General features: G+C 36.4%; 1 protein-coding gene across 1 annotated transcript in view; it reads right to left on the minus strand.

Moving 5' to 3' along the window:
- Nucleotides 1-1930: 1930 nt before the first annotated feature.
- CADM2 (cell adhesion molecule 2) overlaps nt 1931-19012 on the minus strand; it is a 605838-nt gene continuing 588756 nt past the window's right edge. The window contains exons 9-10 of the mRNA XM_030466429.1: nt 4934-5059; nt 1931-3359 (exon numbers count right to left, since the gene is read on the minus strand). Of these exons, the coding sequence (XP_030322289.1) occupies nt 3241-3359; nt 4934-5059 (245 nt within the window). The 3' untranslated portion in view covers nt 1931-3240. The remainder of the gene's footprint in view (nt 3360-4933; nt 5060-19012) is intronic.

Raw genomic sequence — 19012 nt, forward strand, 5'->3', positions numbered from 1 at the left:
GATCATGGACAAAAGGAACAGATAACTGGCTTTTAACCTACAGAATGTCATTAGCGTTTAGCCACGGTTCTGCTCACAAAAAGAGGGTAAAGACCAGACAGGCCTGGAAAGTGCTATTCAGGCAGGAAGCCTGGTGTGGGTTTTTTCACACCCGGTTTGCACAGAGGAAAGGGACATCACCAGGTGCAAGATAATGGAAGATCAGCTTCATTAAAAGCAAGCACATGTGAGAAGTTTTAAACAAAAAACAATTCAATAACCTATGTTATCAGCACAACTTATATCTCTTTTTACCAAGTTTAAACATTGTTTCTATGCCACTGGAGAAAATGGTTTGAAATGATAACCCCCAAGGGCTACCTTGCTTTTGAAGGTCCTGCCTGACCTTGATTGGGCAGCAGTTCAAGTAACAACCCTACTATTCAAGCAAGCTGGAGTTAGAAAGAATGAGAAAATGGGTAAACATGATGCTGGTGGGGAATTCCACTTGACCAGATAAGGCTCTCATCCAGGGAAGAACTTATTTTTAAGTGAATGAATAGTGCCTTGTAGTCCCAGGGAACTTCTCCCGCAGCTGAAGCTTAAATGCTTAGCTGAACCAGGCCCTAGATCCTGAAATAAAACCTTGTCACATGTGATGTCTTTAAACTGCAAGAAGGTAGAATTAGGTTAGGCTTCAGTATGAGAGTGGTGAGACACTGTAACAGGTTGCCCAAGGAAGTTGTGGATGCCCCCTCCCTGTAAGTGTTCAAGGACAGGTTATACAGGACTTTGAGGAACCTGGTCTACTGGGAGATGTCCCTGGTCCCTTCCAATCCAAACCATTCTATGATTCTATGATTCTATATTGTTCTGTAGCTAATGTAACCTGCTGTTGTGACAAGAACCCATATTTTTGGTATTAAATTGAATTACTTCCTTTGCCAGCCTTTTTACATGTGTATGTTTTGAAAGACATGAATATCTTGTAAACCTATACTAGTTTTCAATGTGTCTAGTAGCACCTACCTGGTTCTCTCAAACTACCATATTATATTAACATATTATTGCATTTTTCCACAGATGGGTATGGAGTGAACTGTAAAAACAAGCATGCAATCACATCAATGCAGACTTATTTCTTTAAAATGTCATACTGTATATGATTTATTATGTTAACACTCAACCACATCATATTATTTGTCTGTATATTTCGAAAAAGTGCTGCTTTGATTGAAGTCACCTTTTTTTTCCTTAGAAATTAACAAGATAAATGTTCCAACAAAAACAATTAAAATACTCTAATATTGTCCTTAAAAGGTTTATACTCTTCTGATAAATAATATGACACAGCACCTTTGTCTTCCATTTTACCATACAACATGATGTCATATTCCAAACTCTCCCTTCCCCACACAAAAATAAAATCCCAGGAGAAAGTTCTTTACAGCAGACCATCATGCTTTTAGGCTTCACAAACACAGAAACCAGAGAGAAATACTCTTTTGTCAAAGGTGCAAAACTTCAGAGCAAGACAAGCTCTGGCTAGACTAACTTGCATTCTCCAGTGTAGAATCATTTCCAAGAGCTGTTATAGCAGCCTTTTTATTTCATTGGAAGAGGAAATAAGCCAATGGGCTTACAGTGTTTTGTTGTCATATTTAAGAGCATGTGATTTTCAGCTGTCAATTACACAAAAAAATTCAGAAATAATCCAAACAGAGACTTTCACTGTGGAGCTAAAAGCATGGCAGGAATTCTCTATCATTCACGGTGACATAAGTTTGTACCTCACAAAATGCATAGACAGGAATTTAATATAAAGAATTAGTCCATTTACTGTATACACAAAACATATATCTTTTGTTTTAACACTTCTATTTTTTAGGGTTTTTTTGTGGGTTTTTTCCTTTTTTTTTTCTTTTTTTCCTTTTTTTTTTTTTTTTTTTTTTTTTTTTGGCAAATCAACATAGACAAGCAGCTCTGGAACTGCCAAATTAAAAATTTGATAACTTTAGCAACTCAAAAGTATTTTTTAAGGATAGTAATCAAATGTGGTTGTAATTTAAAACCTGAGGCTGTGCACTGGTTGTTAGCTTAAAACTACCTTTCCATATAACATTGTGCTTCCATTGTATAACAAAGAAAAATTAACAAGAACTAGAAAAGTTTGCTGTTGAACAGTGCTAGGACATACAGACAAAAAGATACTAATACATGTTAACTACTCAGAATATTGATTTGAGTCATATCTAAAGGGATATAATGAACATTAGAAAATGTTTACGTGTGACTGACTTAGCTACTACCAAAAAAGTTAAATATGTATCAAATAATGCTTAACTGAATTTATTATATGCACTATATACAGATACTAAAATGCCTTGCAGTGTGCCCATGAACACTTCAAATTCGAGTAGGCAGGTGAGTTTATGTGAAGCAAATAAATTATGAAAACAGAAATTACTCAGAAAGTTCCCTAATCTTTGCAATTCCAAAAAGCAGTAAAGGGGCAGGACAAATTTTATCCAGATGAAGCACTATTATCTAACTTTGCAGAATCCGAATACCTATTTAGCATGGTTTTATCACTGAAACGTGGCACTGTTGTCAAGGTACCATTTAAAATATAACAAAACAAAGCAAAACAAAACAAAAAATTCAGTGGACAGATTTTTTTTTTTTCCTACCAAATACAAACATACAAGAGACTACACTAAAAAGATTTAATTTTGTGTTTTCTAGGGCATATGTTTCAAAAACAAGTTGTTTTTTGAATTATAGATAGACATGTATAAAACATTTTTTGTAAACCACTAATCTTAGACTTAAAATTTTATGTAAGTAAATTAGGTCCTTTACCTAACACTATTTGTTATGAATACTGTTCTATGACATACTCGTAGGGACATGATAAAAGAAAAAGGAAAAAAGAAGAAACCTGCATAACATTTAAAAGTGTAGAAAACTTGGATTAAGATGATGATTAACATTGTTAAGGCTGTATATTCAAGCACTGTATGTTAAGAGAGCAGTGGATATGAATTTTAGGCAATAGGAAATGTCCTGCTTTATGCATGAAACTGTAATTATAGAATGATGATGTCAAGAGCTGATTGTTGGCATAAACTGGCTACTTAGAGGAGGTGTGTGAGTTAATAAAGATAGCAGAAGATGGCAGAAATGAATTCTGAGAAATGATAGCCAGTTTTTTCCAGCAGTCAGCCTGATAAGTAAAACTCCAAGATTCTAGCTCTGCATCTAAATGAAATACTCCTTTTTCTCCTCTGCATTGACTTGGCTGCCTTCTGCATTGATAATGGCTGTGTCGGCATCAGGTGCATCTTCAGCTCCTTTTGCTTCATTTGTTAAATATGTTCCTACAGGAGTCAGTACAACAGGAAAAAAAAAAAAGAAAAAAAAATTAGGATTTTTTTAGTTTTATGGTGCATCATAGGATGTACATTTCTAACAGTGCTCCAATTGCTTCATGAATGGAGAAATATCTTTACAAAGTTTTAGTGTACATCATACAGGTATGCTCAACTTGCTAATTTTTCTCAGAAATATAGCATTAATACTAATAATGCACAGACACAAATTCAAGGATATCCACAGTACATTAAGGAAATATTTTAATAAAAGTCCACTTTATCTAACTGCGGTAATATGCAATGTATTTTGCAATTACAGAGTAACTGATGAAATCTTGGTTATTTCATGGAAGAGCTACCCATAAAAAACAAGCCAACTTTGAATACTTAGATATTCGTAAGTCCTTATTTTCTTAAAAAATGGCTTCTGATTATTTTTGTATTTCTACTTTTTCATTGTCATATCTATACTTTCATTTCACAGAATAATATCATAGTAATTTCCAAAAATTTACAAAATTGGGGTAGTTTTATTAACTGAACCAACACATTATACTATCACAGATATTTTTATGCTCAGGATATGAATAAAAAGAATTATGCCCAATATTCACCTTTCCCTTTGTGAAAACCATTATTTATATTGGCATAAGATGCGTAAGTGTTCATTCAGGGAAGTAAAGCAAATGAGACACCTTCACCGGCTCATTAAAAAAAAATTCTTTGTTTTCCCTTACACATTCCAATAAAATAAAAACATGCTTTTACCAGTTTATGTCTGCTATTATCTTAATGTTATCCTAGTTAGTATTGATTAATTGATTAATCCCCTCTTAATTTTTTTTCTTTTTTTTTTTTTTTTAATCAGGGTGAGGAAATCAACTGAGTTTTAACAACTGGTCTACAAGTCAATTAGAGGTTAAATTGTAAGAAATTATTTTGGAATTAACTGGGTCAAAAAAGAATCACACAGAAGCTTAATAACAAGTCACTGTCAGCATTATTATTACATATAATATCACATCATTATTTCTAGAGGCAGAGGTGACTGAAAATGAAGGAAGTGGAATTCTTAAGGTGAGAACTCTGAAGAAAGTAAAGCTTTACCTGGGAATGAAAGACTTATTCCACTGGGATCATTGGTAAGAGAGTCAAATATCTGAAAACTCATCAATGGCTTCTAATATTATCTTTGAAATAAATACTATTATCACACTTAAAAAAGAATAAAAATCTTGTTCACTCAGTGTATATATATTCTACTGAGTTGTTATGCTAGTGAAACTATGAAGTCATGTAATCAAGTTTCTAAAGCTACGGGCTAGAGACAAGGGCCAATCTTATTTCTCATTCTCTATAGATCACTGACTTACGATATGACCTTGGGCATATAACTAGATGTCCTTTGCCTTAGCCAGTCTGGAAATCTGTGTAAAACTTCCCTCACGAATGGAATGTGAACGGAGCTTTCTTGTCCAAATCACTTATCAGATGGGAGAAAATGAAAGGGAAACAGCACTCCCAAGTGAAATCATACCTTGTTTTCAAAAGTGACTGAACTTGTACTAAATCTGTCTTACCTTTATGTCTTGCCAGGTATCGACCAAGGAGAATTATAGAACATAGTGTTACAAAGACAACTACAGCCACAATTCCTCCTATAAGAGCGTGGTCAGGTCCAGTCTGTCCAGTCAAAGCATTTGGATCTAGAGGGAGAAACAAAAAACAAAATTGTCCTACACAGACAAAACTTGACAGGAAAATTCACAATACCAGATTTTACACCAATCATCCTGAAAATAGGGCATATCCCTCTTTAATATTCAGCATGGTTATTCCCACTTTTACTACCAGTATCTTATCAAGAACATAGTGCTGCTTATGTTCCCAGATTGTTAAGTCCCTGAGGACATTAAAGTTATGAAAAATACTACTCTATTCTTTTGCAGAGGTTATTAAATGGCAAAGGTTTCTGGTTTTGTCATTGTCATTTTACAACAGAAAACCTGGCCATAGCTATTTATAGATGGAAAAACAAGGCACCGAGAATTGGGGATCAGATAGCATCAGCAGAATAGTGTCTGCATAATACATAATTTATAGAACTGATTCTCAGTGGGGATCCCTTATATATTCTCTTCCTCTCATTCCTACCCTATTGCGCGAGAAATACAAAGGCAGATAAAGTGCAGTCATGCCAAGTTCCTCTGCACATGGCTGAGTCTGCATGAATTTGGTCAGATAAAGGTATCAGGCAACCGGAAAGATCATAATTCAGTTTTAAGCATCCGTTTGTGAATTTACGATGAACACTCAATTAACACCTAACATGAGCAATCTGTAATAGATATAACAATATATTCAAAGGTATGTTTTACTAACTCTGTGAAAAGCCCTAGGAATACTGTCAGATTCAAGCTTTCTGTGCTGGTCGTTTGCCTGTTCTGTTGCCTGGTGCTTCACAGAAGTTGCAAAGAGGCAATCACGGGAAGTGGCACTACTTAGGATTGAGTAATTCTTTGGAGCTTTTGAACAATGAACCAGCAATCTGTGATTGTTGACTTATCTGAAATATGCAAAAGAAGGTAAAAATCCAATCTAAGGATCATGGCAAGTTTTCTATTTTAATGAAAATACCTCTTCTATGAGGTAATAGTAATTCTCTCAAGATGCTATTAGCATGTACTGTATGCTGCAAGCAGAATACCTTCACTGCTTCAAGGGCATTTCCCTTCTAGGAGCTGTTTATAATCTACAAATAGCTTGTAAACAACTTTGCTTTGCAAAAGGGAAAGGCAGGAAAAATATTTACACAGAAGGAGGGCAAGTCTGTAAAGACTACAGAAGGGCCCCTGATAACGATGAGGAGGCATGATTCCATGATACCATAATTACATTCTGTTGACCAGGATCACTGTAGAGCAGTAAGATGTACAGATGCACCAACATAAAATCATAGAATCATAGAATCACAAAATCACAGAATCATATGGGTTGGAAAGTACCTCTGAGATCAAGTCCAACCCTTAATCCACTGCCACTGTGGTTCCCAGACCATGGCACTGAGTCACACATTCAATCTCTTCTTGAAAAGCTCCAGGGACACAGAACCCACCACCTGCCTGGGCAGCCCATCCTAATGCCTGATCACCCTCTCTGTAAAGAATTTTTTCCTAATATCCAACCTAAACCTCTCCTGGCAAAGCTTAAGTCCATGCCCTCTTGTATTACTGATGGCTGCCTGGGAGAAGAGACCAATGCCCCCCTGGCTACACCCTCCTTTCAGGGAGCTGTAGAGAGTGATGAGGTCTCCCCTGAGTCTCCTCTTCTCCAGACTGAACACCCCCAGCTCCCCCAGCCCTTCCTCACAGGACTTGTGCTGGATCCCTTCACAGCCTCCTTGCTCTTCTCTGGACCTGCTCCAGGACCTCCGTCTCCTTCCTGAACTGAGGGGCCCAGAACTGGACACAGGACTCAAGGTATGGTCTCACCAGTGCTGAGTACAGGGGAAGAATCCCTTCCCTGGACCTATTGGCCATACATACACACAAGGGTAAATAAATATAGCATTGTAGAGATGAAATACAAGAATCTTGTTTTCCCCTCCTTTTGTAAACTGTCAGGCATTCTGAAACTACACTTCAGGTTTGCTGGAGCAGAGTGATACAGCCACTGTCACAGGTACAGTTCTGCTTTTAATGGTCACCACACCTGTCAGGCCTGACTTTTTCATTCACTGCTGGCTTTATGGGCTCCCATATCTTTCTTTTCTGGCTGCTGAGAGGACTTTGAGGAAGCTGGCTAGAGCACTTCTGTGAAGATGATGGCAAATAGTAGATACTAACCTCAGAAAAGCTAGATATACCTTATAAAGGCAGCAGTGAGTGTCTTCTCCTCCATCTCCATGAACTTCCTGGCATGATGATAGTGTCGGCTGCACTAGACCAAGCATGCAGCATCAGTCCAAGGGGACAATGAGCATTATTTTGGTGAATAAAAACATCCCTGAGCTCTGTGTGCCAGCAGCCTCACAAGGAAAAGCAAGATGGCTGAAACCTCACCTTCCCAAATCAAGAGCTTGGAGCACACAGCCATGCTTTCCCATGCCTTGTAGAGGCTGTTTTCCGAGGGGTAAGGAGGAGGTGACTGCTCACTTGAGGAGATGGAAGGTGACAGCTTACTGCAGGATTGTCAGCCTGTTTGATCTGTCCAGGAAATCCCTTCTTCTCTGGAGCCTGTTGCAACGTCACCATAAACCTCCCCCCTGTAGCAAAAAAGGCAGCACCCATTTGGGCACTAAGGAGCAGCAATGTCCCCAGGTGCTGTGTGTGACCTGCAGGAGATGCTCTTCCCCAGCGCTGGGCCAGGAGCAGGATGAACATGTTTTCCCACTAAAAGCTACTCCTGCTAGTATATGAGCAGTAAAGTTTAAGAATAAAAGGAGATATGTTAAGGGATAATATACTCTCTGATGCAGAGTATAATCCAGAGCACAGCATTTTATCTAGAGGCATTTTTTTAAAAACTGATTTCAGCATACAGTCTCAGCTCACTACCCAGCTTTACAATATATCTCCTCTGTGAGCTTTAATAAACATTATAGATAAAAATCCTCACAATGCACTGAGATGACTACACTTCTGTGTTTCTATCCTCAGGTGATTTCATGTATATAGCTACTCACTTCTTTTCTGATATACCTGATATGACTGCATGAAGTGACCTAAAGCCAGCCTAAATGCAATGTCCTCACCTCTTAGTGTGGATTAATTCTACTTCCATTGGTTGAAAATTTAAATTTGAAATTAATGTAGGTGTTCATTAGAATGCACAGGTAGTACTTAATCTCTGCTGTAATCTCTTAACCTTGGTATCAAGGCCAGATTATACTAATAAGTATGACTAGGAAAGTTTGTCCATGAAAAAAACTTGTACATGACCTGCTACCATTATATTAGAACTCAATTGTTTCTTTGTTAAAAAGAAAAAAGCAAAGAAATGAGAGGAAGGAAGAAATGAAAGGGAGATAAATAAATATCCTCAAAAGTGCTCAGCATTTTCTTGGGAAACAAGCATTCTTTCATCTCAAAATGAAAATCTGAGCAACATAAACAATATTCTGACAAGGGAGTGTGCCTCACATAAATATCCTCTTCATAGAAAAATAATGTTAGCATTAAATATAAATATGCTTTCCATTATGCATACATAGTAACGTATTATTCTTTTGCCTTTCATGAGAGGACCTAAGCCCCAAGAGTGAATTCTAGATCTGAGGCTATCTATCATTGTATAAATAATGACTATGTCAAAATAAGCCTGAACAGTTTCTGAAAGATAGAAATACATGGGTTTGGAAGCTATGTAATTTTGTATCTTAGGTATTTATACAGTGAACATGTATAATTATCCAAGTGTTGTAGGCATTTATATTAGCAACTCCCATTAAAGTTCCTGAAAGTCCTAAGTTTCTATTTGTGCACTGACCATTCCTCATTTTTACTTTCCAAAAAAATAGAACATATTCAGATTATTTTTAGATTCCAGTTATAAGCTTCATGGGCTTTACCAGGTAAATCCTACCCTGCCGCACACATAACTCCAGCAAATGAAATGTTAAGTATGAATCTGTGCAAGAAATACTTACAATCCAGCTGATTCCACTGAAAAAAATATGAAATATTGGATTATTCTGTTCCTGTTTTAAATGTAGTCTGGTTTTTTTATTGTATGAGCACAGGTAGCTGCAGTAGAAACTAAAATTTTGTAATCAGACTAAATCTTCTTCAAGGATCAGGGTTTATTCTCTTTATTTCATCCTTTGATGAAACTAATGAACTCTTATAGCAACCTCCTAATTCTCTTTTCTTTGCCTTTGTCCTAAATTTGGGAAGCCTCTTTAAAGTACTACTTGCTGATGTTGTGAAGTTGCACCCATTTTCAACTTCTGGGATTTGCCTGTTACTGTTTGTTCACAAATGTACACACTTAAAATGACAAAATGGCAAAACAAACAAACAAATAAATAATTTATTAAGAAATGAAGCACATCAGATAAATTTTAGACCTACTGAATAAGTAGATATGTGCTTTTTATGACCTGGTAACAAAGTCTCAGTGTAGAATACCTTTACATGAATTCACACATTAGTTAAACTGAAAAATTCTGGAACACTTTTTAATGCTTTTGCATAAGGTATATGTTAATTATTCACCTAATTTCATTTTCTTCTTACATAAGTTTCCTTATTTATGCATAGTTGACTTGACTGAGCAGGCTGCAGGAAAGGTTCCTTTTCCTGAGCATCGGGAGAACAAGCACATTTGTGAATGCTGACATGGCATATTTGAGGGAATATATGCTGAATTAACCCCCTTTATTGCAGAGATCTATTAATAAAAGTGTGGTTTGGGCAAAAATTTTTTTTTTTTTTAAAAACTTCTCCAAACATGAGATGTACCCAGGTTTGATACTAAGAATTTGTTTTTATCATTTCTATTTAAAGACAAATTGGAAAGAAAAGTCCTAATTTGCTGTGGAGCTTAAACAGCATTCACAAATGAGGACATATTAAGCAGATGCATTATTCATAAATTACTGTTCTTTAAGGCTTGGAAAAGAGCAGAGATGTTCATTTCTCAGACAAGTACTGAAACCACCAGACTGCAGTCACTTTTACTGATTTAAAGAACAATCAGTTGCTGAGGCATATTAGAACTTCTCCAGCAAGGAATCCTAGGGCATGGGTCCACATTGCAATTTATGTGGCAGAAAAATACCTTCAAGTGGCTTCTGCTTCTTTTCCCATATCCAGGGACCTGTTATCACCCCCAGTATAACTTGCCAATATTTCATGCTTTTGCAAAAGGAATTGTTTAAAGTGCCTGGCTCAACATTGGATCAGTAAAAATCTATGTGCATTCTAGGGTGGGGAAACCCAAAACCCACAAAAGGTAAATAAAATAATCTGTCATATTTGAAGGGATGTTGAATTTCTGCAGATTAGGATAGGGTGAAAATGAGTGGTGGGAGCCAGTAAATAATTCTGGAGAAATCCTAGAGAGAAATCAGGGACCATGTTTTAAGTATCTTAGCCAGAGGAGAGAAAGTTGAAAAATAATGGGAAGCAAGTAGCTTTGGGTACTGTGAACTCCACCTGTGAATGTAAGTTAAATTAGAATTATTACTCATTAAAATTTCTCTGCATTTCAGCTTCATTTCCTGAGACAAAATAGCTTGTGTGATCATACTCTTTCAGGGTCCAAATTACTTAAGAACCATGGATTCATTACAAAGGATTTTAAAAGAGAGTAAAGATCTAAAGATTATTGTTGTCCTAGAACTCATCTGAGAGAACAGTTTGCTGCAGGAACTCAAACCTTATTAGACATCATAAAACCTAAAGGTTAGAAAAACAAGAGACAAAAACTTCAGTCAAAATCTGTGCCCAAGAATCAGTTTTCTATCAGAGGTTTCTCTCCATTGCAGCTACTTTTGTGTCCCATATGACATGTGAAGTTTTTCACGTGGTTAGGTGACATTTAAACCATCTGAACCCTTCCCACCACACCTTTTCCCTCTTGCCCCTATAACTACTCTTCCGTCTTTTCCTCCCTTCTGTCTCATAACAGCTCACACTGTAGTATGTGTGTAATTCAGTAAATAGGCAGTCAACCATGAAGCACAGTCTCATTGGAAACCAGATTTCTTTCTGCAGTTTATGGAACAAACTTGTTTTTTAAAATGTATTTAATTTGCCAGATTGAATCAGAGAGTCTATATAATTTTTAACTGTCCCATATAGGTAAACTCTGGGGAAAAACACAAAACAAAACAAAAATTATCTCCTCCTCCCCCCAGCCTCAATGATTTGTCTAACATCAGTATGGAAAAAGGGCTAAACCAGGAATTTACTCATAACAGGGATAGGAGATGGGACTTGAGTGATAAATGACAAGGTATTTGCTTTAGGAAATCTGGCAGTAGTGCTGTCTCTAATAAAAACTGGTAAGTAGAATTTACCCAGTTTATCATCTTAGTTTGAGCACCCCAGAGTTCAGTTTCCCTTACCTGGCCTGGAGTGATGAAACAGGTATTTTTAATCTCATTTTGTAATATACCACTAACTGTGAAAATACATGTACATGAAACTTGTGAAAGTATTGTTAAGCGAGGAAAAAAAGTTTCTGCACCTTCATTTAAATTGCAAAGTGTAGCTGCCCAAGGGGGCTGGTTGTGAAATTCCTTGAAAACGTGTTTTGTTATTAACCAACTCTGAATTTAAAATATGTGACAAGCATCTTTTTCCTTCTGTGCCTGAAGGAAAGAATAACAAAAGAGTGTACTAATATACAGCATAAATAAACTGCTGTTTTAATAGTAGGACATCATAAACCATAAAGAAGACACGTAGGAAAAAGTTTACTTGTAAACCTTCAAAAGAATTGATACCCTTCTTGTGTTACTGCAGTAGCATGCTAGGCACATTTTGCCTCTTAAGTGTTTATATATACATATATATGTGTATATATATATATATATATACATACACATTCCCACTAAGAGGAGCTCACATCCGAGGGGATAAAAGTCCGTGGCCAGTATTTCCACAGCTGAACCTAAAGCTCTTTTGAAGAGAATTTTTGTGAATCTAAGATGTCTTTCAGTGGTGAGAAAAATTCAAATGTCTTCTGATGTGTATTTGTGAGTAGGCAGCCCTTGTAATACAATACCCCTACCTATTTATCCTGTAAATATATTTTTTGCAATGCTAATAAGAGAGCTATATACCCACAACTTTAAATGAAAAGTTTAAAAATATTTTTCAGGGTCCTTAGAGCCTCGTTCCAGATTTTGTATCTTGTGTCATTGACACAGTTTTTCAGAAGTTGGGGTGTTTTTTTGCTTTTTTCCTTAATACTGCTGTAAAAGCTCTAGTTTCCTGAAGGGAACAGTTCCCCTAATTAGAGCACATGAAAGACTTCTTATTGACAACATTATATTTTTGTCCATCAATAAACTCATTATTTGCTTCAGATTTCGTCTTAGGAAAAAAGAACTAAAATCTGCAAATTTTTGTCTTCATCTTATTTTCTATAGAGAATAATTAAGTCAATTCAGGGTTTGAAAAAATACTTGCAGCTTATCCAGCTATAACTTCAACTTCAAGCTACTGGAACAGGAGGCTTTAGGGAAAGAGACAACTGGCACAGATGACTGTTGAATTTCCCTGTTAAGATTCTCTCCCCCAATGAGGTGACTGTGGGCTGCAGCCACAGGCAGGTAATAACTTTGCTTCCAGCATTGTAAATTTTGTCTTCTTGTAAAGTTCTAGAAGTCTCAGTGCCTTCAAAGCAGAAAGTAAAAGAAAGCGGATTGAAGTTTGGAAACTTCAGCCTATTAGAAACTTAAACAAAACAACCAACCAACAAAAGGAAGAACCCATCCCTACCTAGAAAATCAAGATGCATGACTCCCTGCTTTGTGAGAAAAAGCACGTTTTATAAGTGTCATCTTTCCCCTGTTAACTTCCTATCAATAACTATAGGAAAATTTCAGCTCTTCTTGATTTTCTTCATCAAAAAAAGGACCGGCACCAGCTGGAGTAGGTGTATATGTGTATACACACAATACTTTCTCCTGTCATCGGAAGTTAATTACCTAGACAAATTATGAATTATTTCTAATTAACAGAGAGGCTGGAGATGCCAATGTACTCTTGTCTTCCCTTTCTTGTAGCAACTATTAGTTGAGGGTTTTGGTCCTATAGCACTCCCTAGAGAGACTTCAATTTGCTAGAGAGAATATAAATGTGACCTTCTGGGAAAGGACCATGGACTGTGTGCTCAGAGTAGGCATCTCTTGCTGCCTGCCTTTGCAGGGCTTGGGGCCAGGCACTGCTGGTCTCTGACAGCCTTTAATATGCCTTGAGAAAGCAACACATTATCACCACCATGACCCATGGTGAGACTGCTTCGATACTAATCGCTCAAAGTGTAGAAGAAAGTTATCCTGCTAACCTTAAGGAAGTCTCAATATGTTGTGTCTATTAGAAAATAGAATAAATGTTTCTACTGTGACCTCTTTGACACTTTGTTTTTCCACTATCTGTTATACTTCCCAGATTGCTTCTCAGAGCTAATCAGTGCCACTGCAGAGCTCAAGTAATAAATACTACCTCAATTAGCAGTGCTGGAAAGACATGCTTTTGACTGAGAAATGGTATGAAAAAGATGAAGTGTAGAGATAGAGACAAAGCTGTTCCCAAGGGCAGATGCTAGGGAGAAGAAGGCTTTCTCACCAGTAAAGCACAGCCAGAGACCTAAAATTAGCCAAGAACATTCACGGTAGCATAAGGATCAGAGAAGCATTAACAGATTCACAGTTGCACAAGGTACATTGTACTGAATATGTTCATGAGATTTTTAAAACTAAGAAGGGCAGCCTTAATTTAATTGAGAACAGCTCTAATTAAAACTTAGTCTGTGATGGAAGAAAAGCTATTGTTCAAATGAATTCTTTATACTTGTCATACTAAATTTTTCTTACCAAATCAGATTAGAATAATTATAAGCCTATAATGACATCAAAACACCCCAGTAAACCATCCAATTACAGCCAGAATATGACACTTTATTCATGCTGAATAGCAATTTAATCTATTGTGGGACTACTCAGTATGAGTAATTGAAACAGAATTTCCTCTTCAGCAGTTAATAGCATATTCTATCTGTCAATATATCTCTAGATGATTTGCTAGGCATACTTGCAGTTAAAGTAACTGTTCCAAAAGAGGCTGTTGACTGACCCAGCTCATCTGCAAAACAGAGATGAGAGACAATAGCAGAGACAGTCTGTTGCACTGCACAGAGTAACAGAGAAGAAGAGTAAATTTTTGATAGGGTGGTAAGCACTCCTGGTAATATGTGAGGCATCTTTTATAGCTGGTTTAATTAGGGCATAAAATCTTATGTAAATTCTTTTGGACAATGGCAATCTCCATTAGTGAATTTTATGTCCAAGCAATAAAAATACCTTCAATTTGTTTGAATTTTTGCCCCTGGTCTAATTGAATGCTATCCATTCTTTATGCCAACTCTTTACTAATGGAAACATATATATTTTCCCCATTTAATAATGACATGCTTGATGGAATTCAATATCTTAACCAAATTCTCCTCTGGGAACATTAAGACTTTGTTGTTTTCAGATGCTTCAAAGTTAAATATCATCCAGATATCAGTAAGACCCTGTTTGCTCTTGATGTCACTGATTGGTAATGCATTTACTAAGAATAAGGCTGATCTTTACTTTCCTAAAGGCTTCTTGTATTCATTAAAAAAATAAATAAATAAATAAATAAATGCTATGCATTTTCTGGTCTATGGGCCTAAATTTTTTTTGAACTCAGCAGCAAGCTTTCATTTCCAACAGCACTCATGATCTTTATTTGTCAATATTGCTAGTTGCAATATATCCGGATTCTACCAAGGGGGTCACATCCATATGAGTTTGTAACTGACAGATTAATTTCCTACCTTCTCTTGAGACAGCAATGAGGACTGAAAAAATCAGAGGTCCACTGAAATGACTATATATATTTGAGATTAAATAAATGTGATAAAAGTCTCCATCTGGTTGTTGATCAAACATTCAGAGGCAGGCTGATTTTCAGTGACATATTACAATATGTCTCTTGTAACAGTCCCTAATGCCATCCTGTAAATTACTTACATTTGGGATTACATTGGGCAGGCAGAAGTATTACTCACTGCTTAAGTGCTGCCTACTGGGAGTATAGGAGACATGGTCTAATCTTAAAGTTGTTAAGCAAGGCATTAAGAAATAATGGGGGCATGTTTATTTTACTAAATGCCAATTGTTCTTGCACTATTTGAAGAAGGAAAACCCAATTTAACAGTAGCCTTAGCCTGTTCCTGATGCTGAAAAGCTGTAAAAAGTCTATTGCTGAGAAAATAAGTGTGACTGGTGTGCTGGAACAGTTCTTAAGAAGAATTTTAAAAGTTAGAAAAGTCTTGGAAAATATGTCAATAGTTTCAAATTATACTCTGACACTTATATCTGCTGAAAAAAAAAATGCAGGTCTCTCTCTGAATAGAAATTCAGGGCCTTTCATTAAAGAAAAGTCCCAACCAGCTACCAGAAAAAGAAACAATAGAAATCTCAAGAGAAAAACAGAAAATGATGCTGCCATTTCTCCATTTACTTTACATCTCTCCTTGCAGTGGTGGCTGCAGTATGTGGAGAGTCAAAACTTACTCCATTACTGAAGGTCTCTTAAAAAAGAAAGAAAGGTTGGGGAAAAGTATGTGTGGGATAGTCACAGAGCAACTAATTGTGGTTAAAAGGGCTGTTTTTATGATTTACAGCCCATTGAAGTTTACAGCTCACAGAACAAAACCAAAATCGAAAATACCAGTGCTTATTTTATAAAGAAGTTTTGTCCCCTTGCCAAACTATGGCTATATCTGGTCTACAGTATCATATTTGAACTTCTTGAACATTCATTCTGCCCAGAAAGTGTACCAGGACACTGTAATGGGCAGGTGCTGCCCATTAGGGAGAGTTGTGACCCTTTTAAGTTTTTTTTCCAAAGCCCATCAGAAAGCCCCTATTGCTCTACAGCTCCTAAAGGGACAGCATATTTCAATTCAGTGGTTAAAACTGGTTTTCTTCTAGTCATTAGTTTGGGAAAAGTTCTTCATAGTATGCACGAGCCTAGGAAACACCTCACGGTATTTTTTGCTCTATAAATATTCTGCTCATCTCCTGTTTATCACTCCAGCAAGTAAGTTTCTTTTCCTTTTCCTGTTTGGTTCTTCTTCTGTTTTAGCTGCATGAAATGTTCCATACAATCCCTTCACCCCCAGTTGTCTCATTAGCCTACCTCACTTGGCATCCACTCTTACTTAACTGAAGTGGTTCATTAAATGAAATTTCCTCTTGAAAGGCTGCTAAAACCTTAGTTTTTTCTTTAGTGAAGGATGAACACAGAATATGAAAGCAAAAAACAATATTCCAAACAAAGCTGGAATTAACTCTATTTTAAATGACACGGCTGAGCAACTTTTATCTCTTCCATTCTTCCCTTCTTTCCTATTAAATCTGATCCCTTTACATTATAGCCATGTAAGGGACATGGTGTTTATCTTTGAAGTATCTTATGTGCTTAAACTGATTAAAAATAAAGATGCTGTCCAAAAATATGATTCTGACCATTATGACATCAGTTTTGATGAAAAAGCTTTTTTTCAGTCAGCAAAATTTTAGTTACGACCATCTCACTATCAGCTGTAACAACAGCATTTGCAATATGAAGGTAGTAGATACTACAGTCAGCGGAAAAATAGATTCTTTCCAAAAGCTTGGTCATGTGGATAGTTCAACTTTGTGGTGTTACAGCCCTTACTTCAGTAAAACAAGAATGTGACAAATGAGTCTTAAGATCAGGTGCTTTTTTTTAGCTGGAACTGGATTGTTAGATTCCACGTTTAGTTGACAAGACATTGGCTACTGAACGAGACACAGATAATCAAAAGAAGGAGCTAGGATTCCTCTACCTAAAAGAAGCAGCAGTTTTAGCCTTCCTTGCCCTCTGGAAAGCTTTAGCTAGCTTCTTCTCCTCCTCCTCCTGCTAAGGTGGGATGAATGAATTTAGAGCCCGTTGCAACAGCTTCTCTTCAACACCAGCATGTCTGGGTCTGATGCCAGAAGATGAGCTGAGCCCACAGCACTGGGCAGCACATAATCAGAGTCCTCCTTGTTAATAGCATCCTCTTATCAAAGTGCTGCTCTTGTCACCTGGGCCAAGGAGGCCGCATGTGTCCTGTTCCTGAAAAACGTATTTCAGTACTTAAAGTGGAAAGCTTTTTTTTTCTTTTTACACTTTGCTGTCCAGCAAAATAATAAAAATGTACACTTGATCTTTCTAGTGGTGACAGTCTGTTCACAGCAACATCTAAGGCCTCGAGGCTGTTGAGGTGTCCATCCAGGACACCATCCTGGTAATACCCCTTGAGAGGAAGGTTAGTTTTTCCAGAGATAAGCACAGAAAATCAGGTTTAAATCCTTGTCATGCAGGAAATATGCAGGCATGCATGTTGGGAAAATGTTTTCTTTTCATGTGTCTCAGTTTCCCTAAAATAAATTAAGACTCATGAAAAATGAATGATCTTGACTCATAGAACAACTCAAAGAACATGGATGATTTCGACACACTTAAGCATAGGGGTAAGGCAGGTACTTCACCTGGCCTTATAGTAATCAATATAACAGTATTTTAAAACAGTATTTCAATTTTTATAACAGTGTTTTAAAACATTTTAAATGGCCTTTTGTGTATTTAATTTTTATTAAGCTTTTATTGAATTTTTTTTAAACTTTGGATAAAAGGAAACTGAGCATCTATTATGTGTTTGCATAATGAAGAAATTAATAGCTGGATGCCTTTATTTCTGAGAGACTGAACAAGATAGCCTTACACAGCTACATTACTAAAAGTTATTAACACTAGGTAGCAAATGAAGGCAAAAATAAGCAGAAATATGTGAATAAACCAGAAATAGGATTATTCTACTTCCAGATTATGGGAAAACCCCAGAAATATTAGGGAAATTGTTGAAAGTTTTTAAAGAGGTCAGCATGAACCACTGAGTTCACAAATAGCCTTGAATTAAACAGGACAAGTTACTCCACTTTAATAATAGAATTGTTGGAGGTGTAGGTCAGCTGATACAAGAAGTAGCAGAGACTTAATATTTAAAAAATGAACAACTAGTTTCATGGCTTCATGTTTCATTTTCATCCTTGTCTACCTTCTCTTAAGTGCTTATAATTTATGCATTACAATTAAACTAAAAAAAAATTATTAAAATATCTTTATGTTTAGTTATGCTAACTGTCTAAAATCTCAAGTGACCATTTAAAGGCTAGATCCTCTATCTGTATATTATTAAATACAACAATACCATTTGGAACTTCAAAAATTACACAAAGCAAGCAAATGTGCATCTAGCTGTCAAGGTTACAGTGAACAGTATTACAAAGTAATACTACAATTGTCATGACAACTGAGCAACAAAAGCAATCACAATAATCACTACAAAAATTCACGAAATGTTGTTTAAAAAAAAAAAACATGAACAGGTACAGTGATTTCTCTTAACTTCCGTAACTTCAAGAACATGAACATATTTGGTATTTCAAGAGACATTTGTGCCTTTCATTACTGTCACAGGGTATCAGTGGTTAACTCTTCATGGTACTATAGACCAGTATTGTTCAAAAAAGTCATGATGGCTCTGCAAATATAAGGCATAATACATTATATTATGGTTCATATATGTTATGACAGTCCAGGTAAATGATACACAAAAAATAAAAGACAGCAGCAAATTCACACCCTGAAGATATCAGCTATTAGTAGCTGCCCACACACACATCAAGGTGGTTGGAGTATGAAGCACATAGTGTATAAGAAGATGCTGAGAGAATTACTTTTTCTCAGTTTTGAGACAGCTAAGAGAGGAAATATCATTGCTATCTTCTGCTACTACAGGAAAAAGAGAAGAGATGACCAAGCCAGATTCTTCCTATAGGTATGCAGGGATGACAGGCAATGATCACAAGTTCAAACATG

The sequence above is a fragment of the Calypte anna genome, chromosome 1, assembly GCF_003957555.1.
Source record: "Calypte anna isolate BGI_N300 chromosome 1, bCalAnn1_v1.p, whole genome shotgun sequence".
NCBI classification, from domain to species: Eukaryota; Metazoa; Chordata; class Aves; order Apodiformes; family Trochilidae; genus Calypte; species Calypte anna.